At 42.1% G+C, this 20466-nt stretch overlaps 1 protein-coding gene across 2 annotated transcripts; it reads right to left on the bottom strand.

Moving 5' to 3' along the window:
• Positions 1 to 1510: 1510 nt before the first annotated feature.
• On the bottom strand, positions 1511 to 20015 carry LOC143024059 (cytochrome P450 2U1-like). 2 transcript variants are annotated; one of them, XM_076182778.1, is made up of 10 exons: positions 19606 to 20015; positions 13127 to 13328; positions 9929 to 10092; positions 8952 to 9091; positions 7218 to 7408; positions 6185 to 6384; positions 5287 to 5449; positions 3976 to 4156; positions 2611 to 2704; positions 1511 to 2126 (listed from the first exon to the last, which is right to left on the bottom strand). In XM_076182778.1, the coding sequence occupies exons 2-10, from the start codon at positions 13288 to 13290 to the stop codon at positions 1927 to 1929; spliced, it is 1497 nt and encodes a 498-aa protein (XP_076038893.1). In that variant the 5' UTR covers positions 13291 to 13328; positions 19606 to 20015; the 3' UTR covers positions 1511 to 1926. The 2 variants fall into 2 exon arrangements, with proteins under 2 accessions (XP_076038893.1, XP_076038892.1); XM_076182777.1 differs by lacking the exon at positions 19606 to 20015 and adding an exon at positions 18900 to 19012.
• Between the last annotated feature and the right edge of the window lie 451 nt (positions 20016 to 20466).

Raw genomic sequence — 20466 nt, 5'->3', positions numbered from 1 at the left:
TATTATTACAATTATTATCATTATTATTATTACAATTATTATCATTATCATCATCATTATTATTACTATTAACATTATCATTATTATCGACAGATGAGGTCGAGTGGGGGACCAACCTGACACTTTGCCACGTTCCTTCTTTTGCCATATATATTGACCAACTTGACTTCAAACTATGTTCCTCTGAAGAAGCCACTCAGGCGAAACTAGTCAGGAATAAAAGTATTTCCCTCAGCCCGTGTTCCCTTTACCTCCTATCCACACTCCTATCCACATTATCATTATTGTTAATTAATTATTATTATTATTATCATCATCATTATCATTCGATTCGATTTAACGTCGCAAACTCCCCTACCAGGAGGCTAGGACGGTGCCCCTTACAAATGACTTTGTAGCGCGGGATTTAACGTACCATCCCCTTGGTCCAACTCACTGGTGGCAAAGTTCTAACTGCCGTCACCCCGACCTCCGCCGCAAGTAGCGACGCTCTAACCCACTCGCCCAGCGAGCTCCATGTTCGGTAGTAAAGGAATTAGAACGTCACTGGAAGAATTTTTTTTTAATCTAATCCATCATTTACTATGACTCCGCGGCCCCCAGGTTTAATCTCTCAGGCTCGTTTCACACGCACCGACTTTTCGCCGTGCGCCGTCCACGACACGACGTCGTGCTCTCAAATAACCATGGGTGTCTGTGCACGCTTGCACACGTCACGACCACGTGTGAAAACGTCCATAGATACCTATGGTTATTTATGAGCACGACGTCGTGTCGTGGACGGCACACGGCGTAAAGTCGGTACGTGGGAAAGGAGACTCAAAGAAGAAATTTCCTTACATGTGATGTTACGCAAGACGTTACGCGTCTACTGTGTGGTATGACCATTTGGTACATGTAGTGTCTAAAGTCGGATTGAATTCTGTATTGGTGTGACGGACATCCCACGGAGATTTCCGTCACATTTGGTATGTACAGACGTTCCTCTACGAGTTTAGTGCAAAGCTTCGGTTTACGAACTTTCAGACAAACGAACGAAGCCTCAAGCCTGCTTTACCAGTTTCAAATCTATGAAATCCAATATCAAAGTATTACTATTACATTTTTTTCTATATGTATCATTTGCGATGAGTTTTAGGATAAGAAAACGTGTATTGACTTTATATCATACTTATGCATGTTGTTTAATTAAATGTCTTTAGAATGATGTTGAATAACGACTTACGAAGATTTCGGTTTACGAACGGCCAATCGGAACTCGTTCGTAAGTCGAGGCGTGTGTATTGCTTTAGGAATGGATGGCGATTCGAACAAAGGGACGTTCGTGAGAGGCATAACAGATAAGACGATGGTGATGATATCGTTAATGAGCTAAAGAAGGGGTCACCAAACTATATATATATATATATATATATATATATATATATATATACATTATATATATATATATATATATATATATATATATATATATATATATACAGTATATATATTTTTTTTTCCACAGCGGACCAGATAACAGAGAATGGGGAGCGCGGACTGGTAAACCATTTTGTTTAATACACTGAATACACAAAAATATAAATACAACCAATATATTTACTTATCAATACATGAAATACAAAATACAAAATACAAAATGTATATGTATACTTATTCATTTATCTATCTATTTATTTATTTATTCATTTATTTATCTATTTATTTATTTATTTATTATTTTTTTTTTCTTTTTTTTTTCTTTTTTAAGAAAATTTATAATTAAACAAAATACATGTGCAGTGCGGCCGCGGGCCGGATGAACTAACCTCAAGGGCCGGACCCGGCCCGCGGGCCGTAGTTAGGTGACTCCCGAACTAAACAAACACGAAAACATTCGTTTCCACGAACACAGTGTTCCGCGTGAGTACCTTTCACCATCCCCGGCTACGACGCCGGATCAGCTGGTCCTCGAGCGTCGAGGAGGACCTCGTACTCGTAGGGGTTGAGGGTGACTCCGTTGCGGTACTCGAGGGGCGGCGGTGGAAGGCCGGGGAGGAACCTTAAGGTGAACCTCTGGAGCAACCCCGTCAGGATTACGAAGACTTCGATGCGAGCGAGGGACTCCCCCAGGCAATTGCGGCGACCTAGAGGAGGAGATTCGGGTAGATAAGTAGAGAGTAGATGGGTAGACATGGTAGATATACGATCAGATAGAGAACAGACAGATACGGTAGATATCTAGAGATACCTGGATATTTAGAGATAGAAAAGAAAGAAGACAAGTATATTGATAGATAAAGAGACACATAAAGGTACAGATAAATGTAGACAAATATACATAGAAAAATATGCGCAGAAAGAGAAATACAATTATAGAAAAACGAAAGTAGTACGGGGATAGAAATATAGAGACGCACGCTTGCATTTATATATCTATGGGCTATAAACATAGGGAAAGGCATACTGGAATAGATATAGATATGTACGTTTGCATGCATGTGCCTATGAGCTATAACTGAGACATATATATACAGAGCTATATACAGAGACATAGAAATAGGGACGCAAGCAGAGATGGAGTTACTTGAGATTGAGAGATATAGAGAAAAGTGAGTTCGATATACAAACCCAAAGAGAACACGACGAGGTGCTCCGACCGAAGTAAGTTCCCTTCCTCGTCGAGGAACCGTTCAGGGCGGAAGACTTCCGGATCGCCCCACACCTGGAAGGAGAAAAAAGATGAATAATAATTCATGAATAAATAGGAAAGGTAAGGAGCTACATCTGGAGGTCACTGGCTGTGACCGAGCTCCCAAAACCTAGAAGGGGAAAAAAAGATGAATAATAATTCATGAATAAATAGGAAAGGTAAGGAGCTACATCTGGAGGTCACTGGCTGTGACCGAGCTCCCAAAACCTAGAAGGGGAAAAAAAGATGTATAATAATTCATGAATAAATAGGAAAGGTAAGGAGCTACATCTACAGGAGATGGATTCGGTTTAACGTCGAGAACTCCCCCTATAAGGAGGCTAAGATGGTACATCTCAAAAAGGACTTTGTAGTTTGGAATTTAATGAACCATGCCTTTGGTCCAACTCGCTAGCGGCAGGGTCAGTACTGCCGTCACCTCGACCTCCGCCGCGAGCAGTGACGCTCCAACCCGCTCGGCCAGCGAGCATACCAAAAGAAGAATACATAAATAAATAGGAAAGAAAATGAGCTATGTCAAGGGACATTGTGTAATCATGCATGAAGTATACACGTGTTGCACCATACCTAACAAAACGCACCGCAAGATGGTCACATCATCACGTGTACATGCACGGGGGCGGAGACTCCATCATGCACAACTTACATGATAGAAGGACGATCCAGCTAGATGCCTGATGTTGTCAACTACAAACCAACCCATTATATTACAATGAAAATAGGTATATGTGCGTGGTTGACCATCCAACACAGCCACACACATTCAGTCAAGAAAAGAGGGAGGGAGGGGTGGTGAATGGGAGTGAAGTATGTGTGGATGAAATGGGTGGGAGTGGATTTATGCCTTTGACTTTGGCTACCTCCCTTGTAAGGGGGAAAAAGCCGTCGGTATATGTATGTATACCAACCTTCATTCTATACTATAAAAACACAATGTTGTATGATTAAGAATTAAATATAACTGCTGGCAACCATGTGCAACAATGTCAGGTCAACAGTTTTGACCTGAGCTACTCGAGAGAGGTCACGACGGTAGTTGACTAGGTAACGAGAGCATTGGTGATACAAACACTGTAACCTGGCATCTTGAACTCCAAAATTATTATCAAAAGGTGGCACAAATCTACGAAGGGTTTCATCTTATACCCTTTAGTGGATGTTTCCCACCTCGGAAACTATTGGCCGAGACCGCAGACCCACATCTTCAGAATAAAAGAAAAGAAGAACAAGACGAAAAGATGAAGTTTCGAAGTCCGGCAAGATCGACAGAAGCTTTGTCTCACCTTCTGGTCCCAATGGACACCCCAGATGTTCCCCGCGACCCAGGTCCTCTTGGGGATCCGGTAACCGTAGAGACTGGTCTCTTCGGGGTTCGAGTGCATCACGATGGGCGTGATGGAGGAGTACCTGAAGATCTCAGAGATGAAGGCTTCTGTGTAGTTCATCGAGGTGCGGTCTTCGTACCTGAAGAGGAAAGAGGTAAAGGTGCGTATTACTGGTGGTGTTGTAGCATGTTAACGTTCAGTTCTTTTGTGCGGATCAATGCCACAGACCAACGTTTCTCAACCGAGGGTCTGCGGACCCCTAAGGGACCGCAGAAACCTACCAAGGGGTCCGCAGGACGGGGAATTCAATATATTACAGTTAATCCTGTCATGGGTTATTTTTCAAATTCATAATTACACAATGTGTCTTAATAGAGACGTCCATTTTTTTTTACTATTTTTTCACTGGCTACCCGAGTCTTTCAAAATGTGGTAATGATTTGTATATCATAATGTTTCTATCACTAAATGCTTAGAAGTTACTATATCCCATCTAATACCGTATCAAGGGGTCCCCTGAATACACAACTCGATGTAAGGGATCCGCAAAGCTTGAAAGATTGAGAAACACTGCCATAGACTAATGGCCTTGCACAAGTTGATGTCAGTGGCTGATGATTTTCTTCAAGTTGATGTGTTGTCTGACTTTTTTTAAATCAGTGTGTGGATTGATATTTTTGTTTACGTTGATGCTGGTGGGTAAGGCTTTTGCATGAGTTTGTGTTAGTGTTTAGCAGTCACTGGTTTCATTTTCCCTAAACGTCACACTAAAAACAAATATGAAGAATGACTTAAGAACACAAGAATGAAGGAGACTGCATGAGACCATAAGGCCTAAACTAGGCAGTCCCATGTCCCTTACCATTTATCATCACTATCCATAAACTTGATCTAATCTACTCTTAAAACGACTAATTGTTTCAGATCTCACTATAAGGTTACTAAGTCTATTCCATTGTATATATGAGGTTATGATAGTCAGCTGATTTACGAATGAAGTGCACAAGACCAAAGCTGGGCGCGTTTCTCGGTGCGTTCCTCGGTGCACTTCGCTTTAGTTTGGCCGCGGTTAGCGCTCCCATACCGAAACAAAAGTCCGGTAAGCCACATACTATAAAAAAAAAAAAAAAAAAAAAAAATCGTAGGCCACATACTATACCGACACCTATAATAACTTTAAAAGTTTGGGAGCGCTAACCGCGGCCAAATTAAAGCGGAACGCACCGAGGAACGCACCTAGGAACGCGCCCAGCTCTGCACAAGACCTACATTGGGACTCGATCGCGGCCCACAACGGAATCGATCTCTTGTTGGAGTCGGGCCTGTTTGTCGGGGTGACTGGCGAGAAGGAGAAAGGTCCACCGCATCGCCGTTACCGTCGTGTCCAAACCGACGATAAACAAGTCGCTCATCAACCACGCCAATTGTTCATCTGTAACAAGAATGAATATGTACAGTATTGGCCAGGGGTGGGCAACCTTTTTTTAAGTACGAGTGCCAAAGTCAGACAAATATTTGATAAAGAGTTTTCTCGCGTGCCAACAGAGTAACATAAATCATAGGCCTACACATGATTATGGCCCCCCTCCCTTCACCTCTAATAAAGGCTCCAATCCGCCGTTCAGCGCAGTATGCAGTTACCAATGGTCATACAAAAGAAGTTGGATTTTTTCTTTCTTTCTTTCTTTCTTTCTTTCTTTCTTTCTTTTAGCTCTAGGCTTCGCGTGTCGGAAAATGTCCCTCTCATCTTAGCTCCTCGTGGATGACGTGGATGAGTGAGATATTCTTCCACAAAATTCCCACAAGGAAATCTGAATTTCCACATTTTCCCCCACAAAAAAGAAGGAACTATTATATACACAACTTCACTACAACACAACAACTTCCTCACAAAACACCCCACGTGAGCAAACGTCTCCCACAAAATTTCACAGAAAACACCCACAAGATGTCATCGGCATTTCCCCTCTCCCACAAAAAATGGCATCCACATTTTCCCCCACAAAAAAGAAGGAACTATTATATACACAACTTCACTACAACACAACAACTTCCTCACAAAACACCCCACGTGAGCAAACGTCTCCCACAAAATTTCACAGAAAACACCCACAAGATGTCATCGACCCTATGACACCAAAACCCAGAACGTCTCTCTCTCCCTTACCCGTGAAGTTGGTGTCCGCGTTCCCTTGTTCGATTTGTCGCCGCTGTTCCTCCAAGTACATGTACATGATGTCGTTGACTCTGTCGGGGTCATCCAGGGTTTCCTTGTGCTTCTTCGTCAGCGAACGGAAATAATCAAAGCGATGGAAGACGTTGACCCCGACTCGGAGGGCCGTCGGTTTGCAGAAAGTACCGATGAACCTGAGCGGCAATTGAGAGGATTTAGTTTATGTAGTATTAAATGATAAACTAATGGTAATGGGAGTGGTATGGTAATGGTATGGGAGTGGTAGTGGTATGGTAATTGTATGGTAATTGTATGGTAATGGTATGATAATGGCAGGGGTATGGTGATGGTAGTGTATGATAATGGTAGTTGTATGGTAATGGTATGATAATGGTAGTGGTATGGTAATGGTATGGCAATTGCATGGTAATGGTAATGGTAGTGGCATGGTAATTGTATGGTAATTGTATGGTAATGATAGTGGTGTATTTTTATGTAATGGTAGTGGTATGGTAATGGTAGTGGTATGGTAATGGTAGTGGTATGGTAATGGTAGTGGTATGGTAATGGTAGTGGTATGGTAATAGTATGGTAGTGGTAAAGGTATGGTAATGGTAGTGGTATGGTAACTGTAGTGGTATGGTAGTGGTAAAAGTATGGCGGTGGTAGTAATGGTGGTACCAGTGGTAATGATGGTGGTGGTAGTGGTGATAATGGCGGTGGTAATGGTGGTGTTAGTGGTCATGGTAGTGGTGGTGGTGGTGTGCAAGGCAGTGTATGGTAGTGGTAGTGGTGGTAGTAGTAATGGTGTGAGTGGTGGTGTGTTTTGCTATCAATGGGGTCCCATAGAGAAAAAAAGGAACAGAAAAAAAAATCCTTCGATACTGAGGAATGTGCCACGAGAACGGGTCACCTTTTTTATATTTTGAAAAGAAGAGGAACTTAAAAAAAAAAAAAAAATTGCTTAAAAAGTTGCCATGCAAGAAGAACATGAAGGAAACCTGGAACTTGGTGACCAGGATCTTACTGTAACATCGGCGTGAAGTTGAGGAACCCGCCCTGTTCGACGATCTGCAGAGACATCTCAAGCGAGTCAACGATCCAGCGAAGAGTCTTGTCGCCCATGGCGAACTTCTCTCCCACGAACATGTGCCACACAATGTTGAGGACGCTCGTGGCCAGATCGTAGTGCGGGTTGTATGGTTTCCCCACCTTCGTCTGGAAACGAGCCAAAAGAAATAATGAGTGTAACAATCATCTTAAGACATGTTCAGCCCTTCCAGACATATCTCAGACATGTTGAGGTGTGAAGACAGAATGAGTGGTAGGGTGGTGAGTTTAAACTTCATTAGAAATGATGAGTGTAACAGTCATCTTAAGACATGTTCAGCCCTTCCAGACATATCTCAGACATGTTGAGGTGTGAAGACAGAATGAGTGGTAGGGTGGTGAGTTTAAATTTCATTAGAAATGATGAGTGTAACAATCATCTTAAGACATGTTCAGCCCTTCCAGACATATCTCAGACATGTTGAGGTGTGAAGACAGAATGAGTGGTAGGGTGGCGAGTTTAAACTTCAACGGATTCTTGGCCTTTAAACTCACCACCCTACCACTCATGTCTCAGACTGGAAATAAGCCAAGATTGGTTTAGGAAATTTTTGGCTTGAAGGCCAAAGCCGGAGCCGGTGGGCCATTCAGCGCAAAATGAACCAAGAGAATTGATGTGTGTAACAATCATCTTAAGACCTTTCCAGGCCTTCCAGACATATCTCAGATATTTTCAGAGTTTCCAGACACTTTCATACACATCTTAGACACTTTCAGACACATCTCAGACACTTTCAGGCCTTCCAGACAATTTTCAGACACCGAGATCTCCTAGACCTTTCAGACACATCTCAGACATTTTCTGACCTTCCACACCTTTCAGACATATCTTGAACGCCTTCAGACCTTCCATATATTTCTGACTCACCTTAGACACACATCATAAACTTTCCAACCTTCCAGACCCATCTACGACACTTTCAGATCTTCCATGCCTTTTAGACACATCTCGGACACTTTCAGACCTTCCAGAACTTTCACACATTGAGACACACTTAGACACATTGAGATCTTCTAGACCTTTCAGACACATCTTAGACACTTCCAGACCTTCCAGATACATCTCACGACACTTTCAAACCTTCCAGTGTCTTACCAAAGTAGGTGATGGGTTTTGGATTGCATCTGCCGGTAAGCGCCATCTGGTTTGAGTTCATGATTCGGTTTCACGTCGCGAACTCCCACTATCAGGAGGCTAGGACGGTGCCCCTTCCCGGAGGACTTTGTAGCGTGGAATTTAACAAACCATGCCCTTGGTCCAACTCGCTAGCGGCAGGGCTCGAACTGCCGTCACCTCGACCTTCACTGCACATAGCGACGCTCTAACCCCTATCAGGAATTCAGCGAACTCCACCTATCAGGAAGCTAGGACAGACCACCTTGCAGCGTGGAATCCAGTGAACCATGCCCTTGGTCCGTCTTGCTAACGGTAGAGTTCGAATTGCAGTCAACTCGACCTCCACCGCAAGTAGCGACGCTCTAACTAGTTCGGCCAGCGAGCATCATTGAGGTTCATGTCTTCTTCTCTCAGGAGTCTTTTACCTCCATGGTTTCCAGGAGTTCGGCCACTTCGATGGTGTTCTTTCCGAGACCGAAGTCCCGAAGTACATGAAAAGTGATGCGTCGCCTTCTTCTTTTCAGAGTCTCTTACCTGCATGATTTCTAGGAGTTCGGCCACTTCGTGCTGAACGTACGTCTCGATGGTGTTCTTCCCGAGACCGAAGTCCCGAAGTCCGTGAAGAGTGAAGCGTCGCATTTCGCGCCACAACTGACCCTCGGCGTCAGCAATCCCTAGGAAAGCAAAACGAACAATCTCTCTCGAGGTAACTCATAATACCTGAAGGAAATGCAATTCGTTTACTACTTCTTCTTCTTCTTTTTTTGGGGGGAGGGGACCTGTTGTATGAGGCACTGTTTACGTATGCGTTAGCAATCCCTAAAAAAAAAATCATTTCTGTCGAGCTGACTCACATTACCTGAACGAAATGCAGTTTGTTTACTACTTTTTTTTTTTGGGGGGGGGGGAGGAACCTGTTGTATGAGGCACTGTTTTCGCATGCGTGGATAGGCTTACTGGCTGTTTAAGAACTGGGCCCTGACATGAACATCTCTAATCCTACAACAGATTTCAAGCAGTGAGTGGAAATTAATAGTTGCAGAAACACTAGAAAATAATAGTTGAAAATTCAAAATTTAGCAAGAGTGAGCCATCTAGAACGCAGCAAGAACAAATTAACAATCAACAAGCGCAGGAATATGAGCAGTCCATCAGTTATCATCAAACCTAGGCTTATCAGGAGTACACTGATATTACACAGTAGCAAATATTTACTCGATGATAAAGGCAAAGATGACCCGGCGGCAACTACTCTCAGGCCAGGAGCAGGCGATTAATTGTGGTGCCACATCGCCGTGTTGGTGTGTGGCGGAGACGTGGCTTCCTATAGATTTCCATCGTTTAGAAGCGAAGCCGCACACACGAGCGACTGTGGCGACCGTATCCACGGCTTTGCTTCTAAACAATGGAAACCTATGGGAACCCCCGCCACACAGCCACACACCGATGTGGCGCCACAAAGTCGCTCGTCTGCTCCCGGCCTTATACGCAGATGCCGTAAACCAACATACCTCTTCCTTTGAGGATCATGTTGAAGACGGTTCCTCTGGGTCTGTGGTTGAAGAGGTCCCCTTGTCGGATGAAGGCTTGGGTCATAGCGGGCGCAGAGTTAAGAACCACAACTCTTCGTAGACCCAGTTGCACGCTACTCACTGGGCCATACTCTCTTCCTAGTCTGAAATGAACAATGTCTTAATACTTGGGATAGGGGGTCGATCGGTAGCCCAGTGGATACCGTGTCGAACTTATGAGCAAGTGGTCGTGAGTTCGAGTCCCAGGACCCGTTGTGGGCTTCCTGCGTTCATTCCCGACAACCCTGGCCAGGCGGGGAAGCGACCCAAACATCGGCTTACCCTACCAGGGGTTTCTCACTTCCCACTTCGTGGTAGTGGGATGGTGAGCTTCCTTGAGATAAGAGCTGATAACGGGAACCTGTTTGTAGTTTTCCTAGAAGATAGGTAACAGATATAACCATCTTCCTGCTTCTTAGTCTTAAATGAATGATACTTATATGTTTTAATACTTGAGGGAGGGGCTAATAACATACCTGTCTGGTGCTTACCTGCGAGATGAATTACATAGATACCCATTTTCTTCTTGACCATCTCCAAAACTCAACCCTTTCACCTTCATTATGAGGTGCAACCCCGAGGGGCTGGCTCTCGATCCCCGGACAGGGCCCATGACCTCTATTTCATCTATATTCCCTCCGTCTTTTTACATATAGAAATGACAATAAGCGATTGCTCCCTTCCTCTTACTCTTTTCAATAGAAAGTCCTGCATCAATACAATATAGACAACAATCCATACTTTCTTCCCAAAGAGATCTATGGGAAGTGATAGTGGTTGTGATAGTAATGGTCGTGTTAGTGGTGGTGATAGTAATCGTGGTGGTGGTAGTGGAGGTGGAGGAGATAGTGGTGATGGTTGTAGTAGTAGTGGTGGTAGTAGTAGTAGTAGTAGAAGTAGAAGTAGTAGTAGTATGTATGTATGTATGTATGTATGTATGTATGTATGTATGTATGTATGTATGTATGTATGTATGTATGTATGTATGTATAGTAGTGGTGATGGTATTGGTAGTCATGGAAGTAGTAATGATGGTAGTGGTGGTGGTAGTGTTAGTAGTAAAGTTATGGTGGTAGGTAATGGTAGTGGTGATGGTCGCCTTTGACACATCGACGCGACTCAGACGAGTTCGTTTGAATAGAAACGACTTGGGTTTACTATATTTTATTTTTCGATTCTCCAAACGCCAAATCACCTTTGCGTCATATATTGAGAAGCTGCATGACGAACTAAGAGAAGTTAAACCTAGAATACGAATATTAGATACATTGTTGAATTGTAGACTTAGGGAAGTCTATGATACTGTAGGCGAAGTCGTCTTCCAGCTTTTCAAATTGGCAATATTTGACGAGAACTTTGAATGTGTGTTACGGACGCTTTAGGAATGGTAACAATGATACAACCTTAAACTGAAAGGATCCGTGAAACAAGAAATTGAAAGCTGACCTTCACAAGCACACCGCAGTGGACCCAATTCCGCCAGTGACTGCATGTCAACTAGTGTCTATACTTTTTATATTTGTTTATTTATTATATATATATATATATATATATATATATATATATATATATATATTATATGTGTGTGTGTGTGTGTGTGTGTGTGTATGTGTGTGTGTGTGTGTGTGTGTGTGTGTGTGTGTGTGTGTATTTACATATAAGTATCATTCATTTAAGACTAAGAAGCAGGAAGATGGTTATATCTACATATAAATGAACATAAAAATAACGTAAAACCCCATAGGACATCTAACTCCATAGTAATACATGTGGATAAACATGGTCACCTTCCAGACTGGAACTACACAACCGTATTAAATAAAGGATCATCCAAGAAACTAAGGAAGACAATTGAGGCAGCATATATCAACACTAATAACAACATTAACCATAGAGAAGGCTTTATATGTTTAGCAAAAGCCACAAGCTTATTAATAATAAAAGAATACGCAAATAAAATAACAAGCTCTCCGAAGCGTCCCATAAGATGACCCGTCCGTGTATAAAAATATCCTGTTACGTTTGAGTTGTTAGCTTTGTGATCAAGACCCTGCGGGTCGAAACGTTAAGGCGTGAAATTCTCCCATTACTCCTCGTCTACTTCTTTCACCTTCAATCTTATATATATATATATATATATATATATATGTATATACATATACGAGTATATATATATATATATATGTATATATATACATATATATATATGACACACAGGAAACCCACAGTCGGAGAAAATAAACTTCAAATAAAGAGGAATCCTATATTTCGGCTATCAAATGTAGCCCTCTTCAGGAAAGAGGACTACAGCAAAAGCTTGCCCTACCTCAGGCAGCCTAGCAGCTTCTCAACGAGCTCTCTCAAACACATTTAATTCTGTGCTGGTCTCAACGTACTTCGAGTCCGTTTTCTTCCGGCCGCCTCCAGACGATGGACGTTGTAATGATCAGCAACCCAAGAGTACCCATAAAAAGATAAGCTACCCCATATACGAGTATTAGCTTGTAAAAAGCAGCAACCCAGAAATGAGCTTCAAGTGTGAACTGGTCCACCAAGGACGATCATTTGATCAAGGTTGGGTTAGATTAGATTAAGTTAGCTCAGAATGAGATTGTCAAGATCAGCCACCCCAAAATATTATCTTGTAAAGCAACAGTTAGGTGCTCTGGGGTTTCGGATCTTTACTACATCAAGACGATATGCTTCAGCCAAGAGTTGGTTTTGTTCATAAATCGACCACTCGAATGGTATCAATCGAAATAACAATTCAGAAAATATGATTATGTCTTTCAGGCATTTTGTCTTTCATTTTTTCCACTACCTCTTCTCACTCTGTCTCCCATCCCAAAACAAAGAAATCATAGTCGGTTTTGTCACTACTAGCACAGCGGTCAAGACACCTCTAATGACAGGAAATCCTCTTTCTTAACCTCCCTTCATAAGTCTGTTAGGCAGGGAATAATTTTGATTCTGTTGTTCTTTGCAATCTTTCAATCATGCCTATATCCTTATTGTGTGGAGGCCATGCCAGTGTTGTGTGGTTGTTTGTATGTGTGTGTGCGTTTAAGTATGCGCGTGTCGTACTGTACGTAGTGTTTATGCCTTTACTACTCCAGTAGGCCCACTTCCCGTTCTTACCTGGCAAAAAACTTGATCGAATCTTCAAAGAGAAGGTCGAAGAGGTTCCCGACAAGAGGGAGGCCCTTGGGGCCCGGGGGCATGTCCTTGGCGTTGGGTTGATTAAGGATCATGTACAGGATGAAGAGCAGAAGGCCCAACAGAAGAAAAGTAAGCCATGACATCTTTGTATTCCTTGTACAGCCAATGCGGCTGTTGTACCCTAAAAGTAAATAAAGTAAATTGAAAAAGTAATAATTATAGTCAGGACGAAATAATTTCTTGTAAGATAAAATGTACTGTGGGAATTTTGAAGTGTAAATGATATAGAAAACGAAATTATGAAAAGGAGCATGCACGCCAGACAGCGCGAAGTTCCAACGGTCCATCCGAAGCCGTCGCCTCCCAGACTGCATGCGCAAGAAATGTTAGGGTAGGTCAGTCGATGCTCGATATCAAAGAGCAACAAGGGAGTCCAGTTACTTATAATTCCACTTTCAAGAAAAATATACATTACAACTACATGGAGTACATTGAGAATTCGAAAGGAAAAATAGTCAACTTTACTAATAGGCGCCAATTACGCTCTGGAGCTTGTGAAGAAGCTCATAACAATTATGTGGCCGTCGCTCGATTCGATTCGACTTGATTCGATATTTCAGGTCTACTAAAAACGAGTTTGCGCCGATCGACAACCTTCAGCTTATAATAGTCATCGCGTGCCACAACCAACCACAGCATGAGCTTTGCCCTATGGTTCGCCGCGTCGGTGACGTCACACTTTCTACCCAGGTGTTGCCAAATGTTGCCGAATTTTATTTTGTTTGAGAAAATAAATATGCAGCTACATCATCATATACACTATAAACTTTTTCAGTGCAAACCCACAGGATGAAGTACCATAGACTTTTGATCAAGATATGTCCAATGTTGTTCTTGATTTAAATTCATCATATGAATTCCAGGGACCATACGCTTGACCTCAAAACCATCTACGCTGTTCTGGTTACGTCTTGTCGCTCGCGTTCCCAGGCAGGTATTACTCAATCCCGACCATATTGCATCACTCGCCGAGTTACACCAGAGATATACTGTACAGTATTAAAAAGTTCGTAGGGAAGGGAGGGGCAGGGTCGACGTGTGATGTCAACCTGGACGTTACTTTGTGGAAGGCGTCCATGTAGATCTGTGAGGCAGTTTACTCGCGACCGTTACGATGATGCAGCGTGACCAGACTGTAATATATTCAGGACACAGACGTGACGCAGACAACCCATATTTTCTATATAAATTGACCCTTACCATATGGTGTGTTACTTGCCCATCTGCCAGGATATTTCATTCATCACCGTTGCTCCCAACCCCTGGTAGGGAAGGGATTATCACTATTTTTTTCCACTGGTTCTGACTTGTTCGTATTCAAACAGGTGCGAACACCTTGTTCAGACTCGAATAGTGTGTAAGCAAATACTCAGAGCATTCCAGCGATTTCGATTGCTCATGTGGCAACATCGGAAACCGAACAGAAGTGGGTATACATTATTGAACAACAGTTTTAGCCTAATTCTGAGTAGGTAGTATTACATTACCACATCCAGAAAAGAGAACTAATATTAGGCGCATTTAGCTGCCATTTTGAATGGAGGGCTGGGTTTAGTTCACCGACTCCCTGAGGATATAGGGCAAAAGTAACGGTTATTGGGACGTAGATAGGCACCCACTCTTGTGCTAGGCTTCTCAATCAAATCAACAGATGTTACGTCATTTCAGTCTTCCCTCAAATACCATCAAGTTTCTTGTCGTGTGTGTGTGCGTACATGTGTATACACGTGTGTGTATGTGTGTGTGTGTGTACGTACTCAGGTAGTCAGCCAGTAGTCACTCCTCATAAAAGCGGACTTGCCTTAGCCCTTACCTTAATGACTGATATGTGAATTTCAGACATCATTTCTCCAGCTTTACCCTCAACTGAATGAAATAGATTGGCTATGTTTTCTTATAGATATCCCCCAGGTTAAAATAAACGGATTGCACGCAGATTTCGGCTCGATCCCCACCGGTGACTACCCCCCCAGAAAGAAAATGTTATACAAACTGTTGTTGAAAGGTTGTCACATACTATGCATACTAGCATGCATGTTTGAAGTATGTGATGAAACTGTTCTTCATTGGGATATTTCAAATATATGTTCGCATAGGTCATACATAAAGAACGCTGTCTAGTTTTAGGCATTTCATTTATACTTGAGACAAAAATAGTACTTTTTCTTTCAAAGTTTGTCAAAAGTTTGTTTAAAGTTCGTTTTGCATACTTAGCATCGCAGAGCAAGAGACATTTTTAATCAAAATTAATTTATTTTGTTACTGTATTCGATTTTACACTGATAAATTTCCAATACTTTTCACACACCTTCAACAAACGTTTGCTAAAAGTACACAACCACTGATTTCTGGTGGGGTACCACTTGACCGGGCTGTCTGAGCACATTGGGTACAGGTGGTTGTTTTGCCCGAGTGAGGTGGCGCCTCCTGGAACGAGGAACTGGAATCCAAATACGCACCTGCAAAGCCAATACCTTTCTCCTCTTGGTTTCACGGACACTAACAAACTGGCTTTGTCCAACCCAAGTGATCTTTATATACATACCTGAACATCAGCGCTGACTGTCTCTCCTTCTCCTCCTCCTCTTCCTCCTCCTCTCACCTGCTCACTCACCCTGTTCATCATCATCCTGTTCTTCCTCCATCTGCTCATATTGCTAAACTTATTTGTCTTCCTTATGCTCCTGCTGCTAATTTTAACCCTGTTCATCTCACTCCCTCTGCTCATCTCACTACCCTGCTCCTCTCGCTATCTCTGCTCACCTCTCTCCTCCTGGTCCTCCTCCTCCTCCTCCTCCACCACCTTCTTCTCTAGAATCCCGTGGTCACAACCTACGCGGTAGGATGTATAGAACTAGTGGTCGCCTTGTAAACAAGAAGAAGCACAGCTTGGTAGCAACCAACACGACTGAGCGGTCTTATTTAGGATCCCCCTGATCACCCAACATGAGGAAGAGGCTAGAAAATGTGCCCTAAAGGTACGTTTTGCCAGGTGCGATTATTGGCCTACCATATCCAATGACGGGTGACGCTCATCATATCATCATATTTGTGTAAACGCGTTCGGTCAAAATTATCCGCCTCGTACTTTGAACCTCGAAGAAAAACAGCCCCATTCGAAAACAAAGAACTAGTGCTCTAGACATTTGTTTGAAGATTATCATTGAGCAATGAACGACCATCGTTGACTGGTAATTATCGCAACTAGCAAAACGCATTTAATCAGGCTGGAAGGCGCCCCACAGCATGCTCACGCATAATTCGACAAGAATACTGACAACGGTAACAAAACAACAGCAACGTGTGAATATGAGACCTCCCAAAAGCAGTCCTTCTGTTGCACTCCCGCCTTGCCAACACCTCCCTGTAACTGATGTGAAGAGACCCACCTTCGAACTCAAGAACAATCCAGGGCAACTATAGTTACCCTCCATCAACAAGCCTAAGGACCACAATCAATAAATACAACCTTGATCTCACTAAGAGATACTGACTTCCCGATCCTACAGTTCTGCTAACAATTTGATCCATACCAAGATGAAATAGACCCAGAATTGGACTATCCAAGATTTTTGGTCCTGAAATCTATCAATAATGACTTCATAACAAAGAAACATTCCACAGGAGTATACGACGAATTGGAAGACTAATGTGGAACTCACTATAGTATGTGGCCCCAGGAGCACCTAACAAAAAGCCCAATATGACAGAGCGCTGTTATCATCTTCGATGTCCAGCGTGCACACGCCTGCACGCACGCATATAGAGTGAGCATGAACCTTCAACCAATTCTCAAGATATTCTCCATTTTTTGTCACGGATCTTCCAAAGGGACAGTCTATTGTCACTTACTGACCAGAGTCCCGACTTTCCAGCCAACACCCCGAGTCGAACAATAGGCCTCGCCGCATTTCGGGTCAGACGCCCGAAATATCTGCTTAAACGAAAGAAGCTGCTAGTGTGTCGCCGAGCCGCCCAGGACATTTGTGCCGAACGGACCTCGCGCTTTCCCGACAACAATTGAAAGTGGCGCGGGTCAAAGGATCTCGCGTTTCTTGACTACAATGGGAGAGCGCGACTGTCCGGCGCCTCCTTCGTCGCGCAACTAAATCCTTTCCTTTTACATAGCGATCAGCATATGGCACCACTGTAAATCTTGTGTATTTGTATATAAGGCAACCTTTATAAATATGTAAAATCTGGCAAACCCCCCCCCCCTCCGAGTCTCCCTCGGAGGTTGCATTGTATATGTAGACGAGAGAACAGTCTGGAACATTAGAGACAACTCCCATACTTTAATTCACCAATGTAGAAGTAAACAACAACTCTACAGCGCACCAGGACAAATTTCAGCATAAGAAAATAAGAATGAGACTGCAAGAGACCATAAGGTCTACACTAGGCAGTCCCATGTCCATTACCACCAGTCATCCCCATCCATAAAGTTGCCTAACCGTTTCTTAAAACAACCGATAGTTTCATCGCTGCAATGCGAGTCGGCACTCCAATAATGGTGGGCAAGGAGATGTGTGTGTGAGAGAGATTCCACCACTGTCTTAGACCACGTGTTGGATTCGTGATCGACAACTATTACCCTCCCAGATGAAAGTTCAGTGGTTATATGTGGCCCAATCTATAGGTAATGTTGTGAACTTACCCACACACACGCGCGCGCGCACGCCCACACACATGAACACGCGCCCAAACAAGCATGCCCTCAGACATACAAAGGCCAAAGGGATGTTTTTTGACTACTCCGTAAATTTCTTGGGTGGATGATGTTGGGGAGAGGAGGGGGAGGGGGTGCTGCAAATGCTCGAGCAGTGTGGCAGAAACAGGGATGACCGTTCATCCACGAAGTGCGAAGATGGAAGGACCAACGAATGGATCTTTGGATGGCTATAGGGTGGTGTATGCTTTGACTCGGTCAGACTTAAGATGAAAAAGGGCTTTTTGTATGCGTGTGTATGTAAGTATGTGTGTATGTATGTATATACGTATGTATGTATGTATATACGTATGTATGTATATATACACGTATGTATGTATGTATGTATTGTAAAATCATAAAATTGGTCATAAAATAACATCAGAAGTAAAAATCATAAAATTCAAACGCATGAAGTGAATGCACAAACAGAATAACATGAAATTGGTTGTTCCACCCCAATTATAGGTGCCTATTCTTGAACAAATCTAATCTTACCTTCACCCATGATATTGTCAATGCATTTTTTACTCAAACGACAGGACCCGCCGACTAAGGAAACTGGACCCGTCTGTCAGCATCAAGTGCTCCAAGGTTGTAGAGATAAATGCAAATTGAAAACTTGCGAATACAAAAAGTTACCCAACCTAACCTACTTGACGTAACTTAACCCAGAGGGATTATGAAATGGAGCCCCACGAGACAAATCTGATCAATTACAACCTAACTCTGGGGAGCAACAGCATAACATAACATTCATTTCCACAACCTAAGCATGTAATAAATGGTAGTCATTTACGACCATGGTATAAGACAGGTGCAGTTTCCTTTACAAGAAGTGTCCTGACCTTCTCTCAATATAGTCTGTTATCACTGTTCTTTAGTTTCAATGACAAACACTTTATAAAATAAATTCATGCATACATACCACTATACACTGTATTCATGCATACATACCACTATACACCTCTGTTGACTACATACCCTGTTCCTTCCTGCTCCTTGCTGTGGATTGAATAGTACTACATAAACAATCAGTCACCTATGCCCATGGTTTCTCTTCAGGAAATTATTGTTACCCTTGGAATGGACTTGTGGAGTTTAAATTTCAGTTGAATTTCCATTAATTTCTATTACTTTATTTCAACTTCTCAAATTTGATATCTAAACTGTACTAGTTTGACTTCCCTTTTTTTCCATCTATTTTTATTTTACTGCATTAAAATACGTCTCCATTATCAAAGGAAAAATAAATCAAATATGTTGCATGCTACATAATTTTGGTAATCATTCGTATACATGGTATTTTGTGTTAGGTGCACTAAATTTCTTTCATATCCACAGGGTTGTGTTTGTCCTAACCCAGCTTGTTTTAGCAACCCACTATATTTTTCCAAGGATAGAATAAACAATAATGAATGTATCGTAGATAAATTTAAAGTAACAAATTACAAGCAATGAAATTACAAGCGTACAGTTACCGACCTAAGTAAATACCCAAGGCATCCGAACATAGTTGGGTAGAACACGGCATATAATTACGACACCACCGTATTTTACCTATTTCTAGAAACCAAGCAATGTAGGAAACGATGAAAGGAGCTATGTAATTAACTTAGTATATTTATTTCCACTATCACAACATATCTTTTGTGAACAATTACAACAAGTGGTTCTCACTGCAGTGTACCTTTCCGTTTTGGTGCGCATCTCCGATATAGCGCTGGCTACGGCGAGCCTGGGGTACCTTGTTCAGTGACTGAACACGTCAAACAACACAATGGTAAACAGAATTGTGTCCCCGTCATGCTGTGCTGGTATGTGTACCCAGCAATGACATCATTCTGATATATTCTCGACGGTATATCGTACTTGCAAGAATATTAAAGCACGTGAATCATCAATCAATCCGCACACCAGTAAAACCACATTTAACATTGATTGACAGTATGTTGTGTGTTATGGTTCATCTATCATACGTCTCTAACACCCGCAATTTTCCTTTCACTACTGACCAACTTTTTCATCGAGTATAAACATATTGGAGTGTGATACTGAGTATACAATTAGCTTACCTATGTTATGATACTTATGAATTACTGTTACTGAGTCGGCCGGTTTTAAGCCTACTTGACTGATTTGACTCAAATTTGGCTTAAACTAACTAGTATTAGAAAATAAAACTTTCATATTGTCTTTCATTATTTATTATATCAAGCATCTAATATTTTTTTTTACCAAGGCTGGTATACTACACGAAAATATTACATCAATTTCGAACTTTTGTAGAGGTCACGATATCAAATTTCTAATTGGATCCCGCAATAAATAGTACCGGACCTGTAATGAGTAGACTTTGAATATACATGTGGTGAATTTCGAAGATTATTATAAGTATATATTTTATATACTTCGGCTGTTTTTTAAATCATAGTGGACATCATCTCTTGTGATGATAAAGTTCTCGAAGTGACTTTGTGATTGTGAAAATAAAAAATGTATATGTCATGTTATATTGTGTAGAAATAATTATAATAAAATACATATTTTG

This window comes from Oratosquilla oratoria, unplaced genomic scaffold (genome assembly GCF_046742065.1).
Source record: "Oratosquilla oratoria isolate Oo_2021 unplaced genomic scaffold, ASM4674206v1 SCAFFOLD87, whole genome shotgun sequence".
Lineage (NCBI taxonomy): Eukaryota > Metazoa > Arthropoda > Malacostraca > Stomatopoda > Squillidae > Oratosquilla > Oratosquilla oratoria.
Note: the sequence above shows the minus strand (reverse complement) of the source record. Positions and strands in the feature narration are given on the sequence as shown.